At 36.0% G+C, this 10,947-nt stretch overlaps 1 protein-coding gene across 2 annotated transcripts in view; it reads right to left on the bottom strand.

The window, feature by feature from the left end:
- Positions 1 to 533: 533 nt before the first annotated feature.
- LOC117105593 (zinc finger CCCH domain-containing protein 4-like) overlaps positions 534 to 10,947 on the bottom strand; it is a 21,600-nt gene continuing 11,186 nt past the window's right edge. For both annotated transcript variants that reach the window (XM_033246779.1, XM_033246778.1), the window contains exons 4-11: positions 10,114 to 10,222; positions 9,104 to 9,469; positions 8,491 to 8,602; positions 7,417 to 7,526; positions 6,267 to 6,412; positions 5,367 to 5,599; positions 4,487 to 4,693; positions 534 to 4,096 (exon numbers count right to left, since the gene is read on the bottom strand). In XM_033246779.1, coding sequence (XP_033102670.1) covers positions 2,352 to 4,096; positions 4,487 to 4,693; positions 5,367 to 5,599; positions 6,267 to 6,412; positions 7,417 to 7,526; positions 8,491 to 8,602; positions 9,104 to 9,469; positions 10,114 to 10,222 — 3,028 coding nt within the window. In that variant the 3' untranslated portion in view covers positions 534 to 2,351. The remainder of the gene's footprint in view (positions 4,097 to 4,486; positions 4,694 to 5,366; positions 5,600 to 6,266; positions 6,413 to 7,416; positions 7,527 to 8,490; positions 8,603 to 9,103; positions 9,470 to 10,113; positions 10,223 to 10,947) is intronic.

The raw sequence follows: 10,947 nt of genomic DNA, 5'->3' as shown, positions 1-10,947 counted from the left end.
AGTACCTAAAATATTTTAATATGAATATACAGTTACTGCACGCTGTTATTCTTAATTTTTAAAAAAATCATGATTGTCGCTCGGACATCAAGTCATGTAGGCCTACTCGTTTTTCGCAACTTTCCATAATAAAATATTACCAATATTGCCACTAAAATTGTAGTTTTTTAATACAGTATACACAAAACACTGTATACAAAAAAAAAAATCTTTTGACGTACATTAGCTAATAACTGTATGTATATAACCAGGTTTATTATAGAAAAAATGCATTAACATCACTATATTTATTTGTTGTCTTTAATTGGAGCGAAAATGTATCTAAATATAAGGAGTCCCTAATTGGCGGAACAGATAATTATTAAAGATAGACTTTCAACAAGTGCCGAAAAAATGTGGTCTTTAATTGGAGGTGCCGAAAAAATGTGGTCTTTAATTGGAGGTGCCGAAAAAATGTGGTCTTTAATTAATTAATTAGAGGGGTCTTTAATTGGAGGGAGTCTGTTCAAGTAGAGTAAATACACAATACCTTGTAGAATTTTAATGTACATTTATTTCTTGATCTCCTTACTTGCAGATTTATTAGTTTTGTATTTGTTGTGTCTACGATGTACATTTATATTATTATTCTTATCTGGGATTCTAAAAGTAATCAAGAAATGATCAAGACGGCCCTTTGTATCCTCGGAATCCTCTTAAAGACAAGCGCACAATCTTAACAAACAAGTTATGTGTAAGAAAAAAATTAAGATCTTCAAAAACGCTTTATCTTAAATAGTTTTATTATACAAACAATAGTTCATAAATACAGTACTTATAGTACAGTACTATAGTTATGTACTCATACAATACATTTACATTTAACCAAGGCATTAAAAAGTTTATCATTAAGCCATGATTTACAGAGCAGATGACAATACAATTATTATTATATATAGACTCAGAACGTTACATTAACGAGGGATGTCATTGGTTCATGTACTGTACATGTATTTTTTGGAAAAAAAAGAAAGAAAAAAAAAGAACGTGTTGGTACAAATTTTTAAAACAGATTCACTGGCTAATCCAGAACTTTACAGCGAGTGTTAGTTGGGGAAGGTTCCCAATACGTTTTTTTTATTTCTTTTTATTGTGAAAAATGAAGCATGTCTTTCTTTCGTCTGAATCCGGCGATGTGTCTAATCCTGCACAGCAAAGTTCATCATAGCAGATGCTATATTATTAGAATATATATTACTATCATTATTAGCACAGAGGATTTGAAACAGCAATGGGATTAACTTCAATGTCCTATTTTTGTTAGTGTACAGTGCAGCAGCAGCCCACATGTAATTTAATGTAGTTATAAACGTATACTGTAAAATTAACTACGTATTGTATACAATCGACCTTTCCGCTAAGCCCCGCCCCTTGGATACTGTTGCTAAGGTCCCGCAAGACGATTGTTAAAACATTCGCGAACACGTGTGCTGTTCTGATTAGCCAGTTGATAAGTTTGATTGACACTCCAGAAAGTTCTATTGTTTTGTTAAATCAGCGACGATGATGATCTGACATAATGCATTAGCATCAGTGGCGCACAATTAACACGCTTCAGCGTGAGAAGAGAATGAGTTATCAGTGTAAAAAAGCCAAGGCAATGATATACGGTAATCTATACCATATTAGACATCAGGAATACAAAATATGTGAAATCTAAATACAAAAAATGACAATCATGTGTCAAGTTTGTACAACGGTAATTAAGCAAAACAGTAATAAACCAGGCAAGTTCATCAAAGCTGAAATTTAAGATTATATTTCTATAGCTATAGTATTATTTTCATACTACCTTTACTTTTCTGCTGATCACCAGTTGGTGAATTTCTTAACAACTTCTTACCATTGCACTGTCTGTAGTGTTGGTGAATTACTGTTATGTTATTGTGGCTATCACCATTAAGAATATGTTATTGTGACCCCAAAAACATTATTTTTAAGGGCCAAATTTTATAGTGCAATGATTTCACAAAAAAATTGTCAAATTATGCTTAAACAGAAACGCTAACAAGATTAGTTTATCAAGGCTTTGAGTAATTAACATTGATCTTTGACTTGATCAACTGCTATTTACAAATTCTTCATGAGCATGAACAAGAAATACTTTCTTTTGCAATAAAAAACATCATTACTTACTTATCTGAACAACTCAGTCAGATATATAACAATTAACATACTGTAGGTGTTACATGATAAATTTTCTGAATTTACTAAAATTTGTACCATTATTTAACTAATGTTCACATGCCTTAAATTGTTCCAAGACTTGTAGTGACCACGAAATACCAGCAGAGTTACTGTCTTATAAGCCTCTAGCAAAATGGTGATGCTGTTGGGTCCTTTGTTTTGAAAACATCTTTCAATGGTGCAGGTGGTTGTGGAACTGACAGAGCAGGTATTCCTTGTTCCGGATGTGTAACATTCGGACCCAGCCATGTACCAGAGTCTGACTGACTGCTGGGCGTTGATACTTGACTCATTCTTGTCTGGTGGCTTGAAGTAAAAGAACCAAGTATTTGGGGCATATTATGATGAGCATTTGGTACAGGTCTGTGTTCCATTAGGCTGCAACTTGAAGAGCTGTCTGCATCGCTGCTAGCTTCCATTCTTGCAATTTTAGGAATTGAAAATCCACCACCAGTTTCACTGGTATCGTCTTTCATAGGTCTCTTTCGTGGATCAGAGAGATCAGTATTCACTTGAGCTTTCATATTCTGACGAGGTAATCTGGGATCAAATGCCCTCTGTCTGGGATCAGAGGGAGGTAATGAATGAACACGTGGGTCTGATTGTGCAACTGGTCCTCGAGGCTCTGCTATTCTTGGATCTTGTGGTCCTGTTGTATGCACTCTTTGATCAAGGATAGATGGGTTGCTTCGTCTGGACAGACGAGGATCATTCAAAGCTGATTTAGGAAGATCATTTCCTTGAGTATTGGTTTGTCCTGTATTTACAGGACCAGCTGCCCGCCAACTGCCAGGGCCCATCTCATGTCTCACAGCTGCACCGGACTGAAACCGTGGTCTTGGTGCTGGTCCAGGAAAAGGCATTCTTTGGGGAAGACCTCGTGGAGCAATGCCTCGAGGCGGCGGGCCCATGTTAGTTGGCATCCTATTTTGTGGTCGTAACAATGGAAAATATGGTTGTCTTGGGGGGCTAAATGTTGATGGAGGACTATTTCCAGCATCTGGTTTTAGTCGGGGATCTCTAAATGCAGGTGGAGGTCGTCCAGCTGTAGGATCTTGACCAGAAGCTAACCACATGCCTTCATTTTTATTTGGTGGGCCTCCAAGTGGGTCTCCAGGGCCACCAAATCTCTGGGGCCTTATTTGCGAAGCTGGAGGTGGACTCCCAATGCCAAAATCTGCAGGTGGTCTCAACAAAGCTGCAGGCATGGAGGGTCTAATTCGTGGATCTTGAGGTGGATTCTTCATTTGGGAAATCTGAGGGTTAAGATTTGTGCCTTGAACCTGGGCTGCATTACCTACATCTTTAACCTTTTGTAACCGTGGATCTGAGGGTTTAACAACAGGCTGAGGTGCTTGTGGAAAACTGACCCTATTTTTAAGTTCAGTAGGTGTTGTCAATTCTATAGGTGTAGGTGGTTCACTCACAGTATGCTCTGACGCCATCCACTTACAGACCTTAAATGTAAGGTTACGGATATTCTTTCGGTCACGACCAATCCTCGGATCTTTCACATCCTGACTGTGTGTTATATCCACAAGTCTAAAGTCACACGGAGATGACGGCCCACTTGGCATGTTATTAGCTGCATTAATGTCCACAGTTAAACTGTTCTTTGGCAAAGCATTTGTCTCCGATATAACTGGATTAGAAGATGATGCTGACGATGGTACAAGACCTGTCATCTCCAGTAAACTTACAATTGCATTTGGAAGCTGACCAGTTGGCTTCAGTAATGACCTATCAGAAGGACCGGTTGGGGCTGCAGAGGTTGATGATGAAGTGTTTGTACGAATCGTCTTCAGAATCATAGACAAGTTTTTCTTCGATTCATCTTCCTCATCACTTGAATACCAGTTATCAGCATCATCTAAATAATAATAACAATAATAGTAATAATAATAAAAATAGAAACTATACAGTATGTTTTATTAAAATAAGAATATCACATAAGTTATAAGTTACTTGTGAAACATGCTCAAATGCTAATCTACATTGCATTCATAATTTACAAGACTGTGAATAGCATCGCCGGCTCAAATGCTACATTGCATTTCCAATACTGTGAATAGCAACGCCGGCTCAAACGCTAGATAAAGTAATTAGAGTACAGGGTAGAATTGTATATGAAAATTTACAAAATAAAACAATTATAAATAATAACTATAACACTATTATTACTTTTGTGAACTTTTATTTTATCAAAAGTTATGTTATATATTAATTTTTAATAATTATGAAAAAGGTATTAATTTTTTACCAGTTTTCTGTGCCTTAGGTGTTTCGTCCTCAGTGGCAGAATCACTTTGCTGTTTCTGCTGAATTCTTAAGAACAGTTCCCGTTGTTTAGCGGGCATTGGAGGCACTGCAGCCGTCGAGTGGGGCTTCTTAACTTCTATTTCGTTGCTAGGATTGTCTACTCGAGTTTGTGGAATGGGGTTCGAAGCAGTGTCTTCTACCTGTTGATCTGAAAACAAAGGTTGCATTTAGTATTTAATCAACTTCTGCTGTGATTCTAGAACAAATATTTCTTTAGTATCTTATATGCTGCTTGGAATACAATATGGATAAACATGAAAAAACACTAAACGATTCAAAAGTGACATGAATCTGAAAAGAAAGTTTTTGTTCACTCACTTTAATACAGACCTTATTACAACTAAAAAATAGTACAATCCCCTGTTTGATCAACTTGTGGAATAAGGATGATTCAGCAGAGTAGTGTTCTCATTCTTAGTTTATGAGACGGAGTTCTGATCTTTATTCTTTTAATTTGATTAATGGTTATCAAAAAATATTTATTGAGTTTTGGCTTTGTGGAATTGTGGATTTTTTGTTTTATTTATTGGTATATGCATTTCTATGATGGTTTTAACATTACATGTGTTCCGATATTTTTATATTTGTATATGTTTTTTTTTTTTTTTGATGTTTTGTACAATTGTTTCAATTCAGCCTTTGACTGCCATGTTCAATCTTTGATGTTTTTGAATAAATATACCTTGAAAAACAACAACAACAACAATAATAATAATAATGATAATAATGATAATATTAATAATGATAACAATGATAATAATGATGATAATAATAATAATGGTAAAAGAAAATGAATTTTTAAGCATTAAGCAAGAACTTACTATTTGACTGTTGATGTACACCTTGATCTCTTGATTGTTGGAGTTGATTATTCATTTGGTTATTTACATTTGCTTGCTTATGGCTCCCCTCATACTGTTGCTGCTTCCTTGACTCTGGTGCTGCCTGCTCAACTTGCGTTTCCTGCTTCGGTGTTGTAGAAACTTCTTGTTTTTGAAAATGTTCATGTTGTTCAATAGATTCTTGAGCCTCTTCTGCACCATAGAATTCAACCCTTCGTATTAAAAAAAATGATATTTTATTACTCTCCCCATTCAAGAAACAGAACATTTTATTGGTTGTTGCAACAAATTAAAATGTGGGCTTCCAAACTTGTGTCTTTGGGCAACTCTTCATCAACATAGTCTTTTATTGTGGATAATTGTTGGTTGGAATACAAATGTGCGATGATTACTGCAACAAATTTCTGAAATACAGGTCACCCTCTAATTAAAGATTCCTCCAATTAAAGACTTTCATTTAAATACCATTTTACTGCAACCCAAATTAATGTCTATCTTTTATTTCAATACATAATATTTTTTTAAGTAAGGCTGCTAAAGATCATGAAACCCCAGTCCAAAAAGTGGTTTTTAATACCATTTAATAATAATAGTGATAATTTAGCTCATGCCGATGTGTGGACATATCTCGTTCACTTTCTCTTTAATTGGAGGGAGACAAGGGTGATCTATACTCTAAAAGGGACCTGTAAGTATGTACTTTGCAGGTGTGAGATCAACCAGTGTAGTAATGTAATGACATGTTTTTATGGAGGTTTGTGCTTTGCATTATAAAGGAAAGAATGCACAATATAAATGCAGAGTACAGTACTACAAAAAAATATATATATACATTTTTGGTATCATAAATATTTAGTATATACAATGTAAATCCCTTACGGTTTTCTTTTTAGGAAATCCTCAGTTGGTGCAACCTTTATATCAAATAATGATGGTATAACTGGATTCACATTGTCATAGGGTGAGTCACCGAGAAGTCCAGGCTTAGTTGTTGGTGGAGGAAAATCTTTGTTACTGTTCAAAACCTGATGAAAAAATACAACATTTGATTATGGCCAAGTTAAAAAAACTATTTCTCATCCAAATATATTTTAATAAATAAAAGGGAGGCACCTTTTTGGCCATCAACTTACTTTAGAGTCAATATTCCATTAAAAAGGGAAAATGATGTACGCAGGCCAAAAAAAAATACATTTTGGAATTTGTTAAAAAATATTTTAAGCCAATTTCATTAGTGCAAGATATGTTTGACTTTTATCCATTCAACGAAGGCCTACAATGTTCTTTCAACGATGCCATGTGATGTTTAGAATTCTAGCAGGAATAGCATCCATAAATTGAGAAGGAATTAAATTTGAAATCTCCTTTTTTTTTTAAACATGTCTAGGGGTCCTATGGCACTACAGGTCTGACAAAATTCTAGGCCTAGAATTCCTAAGCCTGATATTGATGGATAAATTTATTTGGTGTAAACACCAAGGAAAACCACAAAAGCCTGAAGAAGACTTAATTCCTTCGGGGGTCCTTCTGGTGATGATTGGGCAGTACCTCATGAGACAATCCTCTACTCTTTTCTGATTGTGTACTGCGTTCTTAAATGTGCGCACAGGCCATAATTCACACGGAACCTACGGCTTAAACGTTTCATCTGAAAGATGGTGCGCTATCTACTTGCATTTCAGCCCTCCAACTGAAACACAAGGAGAGAAAAGATGGGAATTGAACTGGGGACCTAGAAATCTCCACGGTTCAGCACGCACATGGTGGCTACAACTGAGAGGGCTGCTGCTGAGATGGCTGCTCTCACTAAACTGCCTGCTCTCTTATGGCGATGCCAAGTATTTCATGACTGAGAGAAGAGGTTGAGGACCTGAGAAAAACTAACAAAACCAAACAACAATGCCTAGATTGCTTACTACTATCCACTAGCACTGTTGTCACCATAAGACCTTATCAGACACTGACATTGACAATTATTTTAGTATGTTTTTAAATACAAATTAGACTTCATTATATTTGTCTTACTTACTTTGTCCAACAACGGTCTAGTTTTATCAGTAAGTGTTCCATGAGAGAACTTGCAGTTGTCTCCTTGAAAGCATGGTTGGCCCATGTGAAAAAATTTGCATGGATATTGACCCATTAAAGAGTTAAGAGAAACTCAATAGTTTATATCACTTTTTACAATGCATATTGGAGTACAAAAGAAATAAAAATATATGTATGTATGTATGTTCATATAAGATCTCTGTGACTCAGACTAGAGTAATTAAGTATTAAAAAAAAAAATCTTATACTGTATTCAAAACTCAAAAGCAATTTGTTGATCCTCAACAGTGACGTACCTAGGGGGTATCGCAGGGGGCGTATGCCCCTCCAAAAATACTTGAGACACCCAGTTAAGCAGTTAAAAATCACCTAAAATTACCTTATTTTGCAAGTTAGTGCCCCTCACATAATCATTGAAGCCCCGCTACATGACCTTCGCGCTACCCCATCAACCCCTCCCCCCATCTTAAGATCCTAGATGCGCTACAGATCTTCAAACAGAATTTTAAAATATAAAACAAATGTGTCAAGCATGAGAAATCAAATGTTGTACAAACAATTATCCATGATAGGTGTTTACCTGTCTAATTTGTGTGTACTAAACTCAAAAGCAATTTGTTGATCCTCAACAGTGACGTACCTAGGGGGTATCGCAGGGGGCGTATGCCCCTCCAAAAATACTTGAGACACCCAGTTAAGCAGTTAAAAATCACCTAAAATTACCTTATTTTGCAAGTTAGTGCCCCTCACATAATCATTGAAGCCCCGCTACATGACCTTCGCGCTACCCCATCAACCCCTCCCCCCATCTTAAGATCCTAGATGCGCTACAGATCTTCAAACAGAATTTTAAAATATAAAACAAATGTGTCAAGCATGAGAAATCAAATGTTGTACAAACAATTATCCATGATAGGTGTTTACCTGTCTAATTTGTGTGTACTAATGATTAGAACATTCATCTGTATAAATTTTTTTAGTAACCCTTTTGGTGATAAGAGTGTACTGCCACTTAAATGGAGGCTATAGCGCCCTCTGTAAAATGAAAGGATACCATGGTAGAACAGACATGTTTCGCCTCTGGCACAGCTATCTTGAAGATAAAACTTACAGATTTCTGGCTTCTTTGGTGGGTTCAAGTCGTGACTATACGTACAATTTGCTCCCTATAACAAAAATAGAATACATAGGGCAATAATCAACTTGCACATATAAAAGTAAAATAAGAAAATTAATTAAAACAGGGAGTAATAATAATAAAAGTTAAGTGATGGTCTCTGAGAAATATTCTAGTCATTTATAGTTGTGCATTGTACACAGATAAATAAATTTCAAATTTCTACCTAATAATACTGTTGTATGAGGAGACACAGTAATGAACCTCATTTAAAGCTGGAAACTCACTGCATCGTAAAACAGCCATACGACCATCAGCCAATGAATCCAACTGCGTGATAAACAGCATGATGCTGTCTGCTGTTGGTCGCTGTTTGAATAAATCGTCATTAAAAGTAAACCGTTATGCGGTTGCATTGTGTTGCATTCTCCACAGAATCACGTCGACTGATGACCATAGGGCGTGGTGAGTGCCCGGCTTAAAAATGTAAGCGTAGACAGTGACGATTCCAACCATAAAACTTATTCATATATAAAACTGTAATTCTTACCTTTAAACAAGCATCATCCAAATAAAACTTGCAAATGAGGTTCTTGGTAATTTCTGGCGGTGGCTTTGATTGCTGAGACCGAGGTACTCCCTGACCTTTACCCCTTTGACTTCCCCTGCCTCTGTCACCACCTCCTCTGCCTCGATCCCCACCTCCTCGTCCTCTATCTGATCCACGTCCCCTATCTGATCCACGCCCCCTATCTGAGCCACGTCCTTTATCCGAACCACGCCCTCTGTCAGCACCTTTTCCTCTGTCTATTCCTCCCCGCCCACGTCCCATATCTCTTCCCCTTCCACGTCCTCCCCAGAATTCCATTCCTCTCCCTCTCCCAAAAGATGCATGAGGTGGACTGCTTTGCATAATCTGCAGGATAACAAATGTGTGATTATGAGTAAAGCCCTGTCCAGACTATTAAGTTTTATTTGACAAAAACATGTGACATGCCTAAATATGGTCATGATGACATCACATCATGACCATATATAGGCACATCATGACTATATATGGGAATTTAATTATCTGGACAGAGTTAATGATGCACATAAAGATACTTTTTATAGTTTAGCTTTATATCTTAAGTTTTAATTATATTGATACCTTAAGCAGAGTGTTGTCACCAGCAGGGGAAGAAGGATTTTCCCCCTCACCAAACCAAAAATGTTAATTTTCATTCTAGATGTTAAATTGATTGCCAAACACTAATATTGTTGTCTAAAAGCGCTATTTTGGGCTTTAGTAATCCAGAAAAACTCTTCCCATGAACACTACAAGAGATTTCTGGAACCCTCCCAAGGCTCTAGTCGGCCCCCTCCCTCCTGGTTGGACCCCTCTGTCGGACATGTCTGACCCTCATCTCTGCAAATTTCTGGAGCTATCACTGCTTAAGCATGTATTTTAGCCCTGTGCTTACCATTTTGACTATTTTAAAAAACAACATGTATTATATGAATTGACTGATGGTTGAACTATGAACCCTGACCTAAAAAATGAAAAATATGGATACATACACCATCCATATCAATGTCATCTTGCTCATAGCCATGCTCATGTTTGTAGTGCATCTCTCGGTACCCATGTTCATCATCCTCTGACATGTATTCTTGTTCTGATTGCTGGCTGTAGAAAATGAGAAATTTAACAATGTGATTTACAAGACTGTGGTTTGTATTTATCAAAAATTATTATAAGTGGTGGGCTATAAAAGTGTGATACTTCAAATACCAAATGTACATATCTTAAATGAAGCGGCTTGTTGTCTGGAACATTTTGACACCATTTTTAAGAAAATCGGTTAAAAAATGGGACAGCGTGGGCCACAAATGAAAATGAGGGGGGGCGGGGGAAAATGACACCCTTCGAAGGTTAAAATACATGAAAAAGGTCATAGCTTTTTTAACTGAAGTCACATTTTGGTAATATTACTGTCTCTATATATATGTTTTTGAGGCCAAGGAATTGATTAGTGGTGGCAGACATAGCTTAACAAATAATTTCAATTTTTGAAATTTTATGAATTTCTTTAGGTATTACGGTAAGAATAGAAGAATTCTAGGATCAAAAATATGTATGTAATTTTTTTTCTATCATTAATCATTGTAGCATTAGCAATGATCTCCACCAGCTTAATTTAATTAAATAATAATAATAATAAAAATATAAATAATTAAATGATTATAATAGATATTATAGATTTATATTTATGTATTTTACACCAGTTTAGCTAGAACTTTCACCCTTGCTAAATAGATTTAAATAAATAATAATAATGATAATAATAATAATGAAGACCATGATGATACTGAAGAAGATGATGATGATCATCATATTGATGAAACTGAACA

This window comes from Anneissia japonica, unplaced genomic scaffold, assembly GCF_011630105.1.
Source record: "Anneissia japonica isolate Jap-2015-1 unplaced genomic scaffold, ASM1163010v1 scaffold287598_len761594_cov195, whole genome shotgun sequence".
NCBI classification, from domain to species: Eukaryota; Metazoa; Echinodermata; class Crinoidea; order Comatulida; family Comatulidae; genus Anneissia; species Anneissia japonica.
Note: the sequence above shows the minus strand (reverse complement) of the source record. Positions and strands in the feature narration are given on the sequence as shown.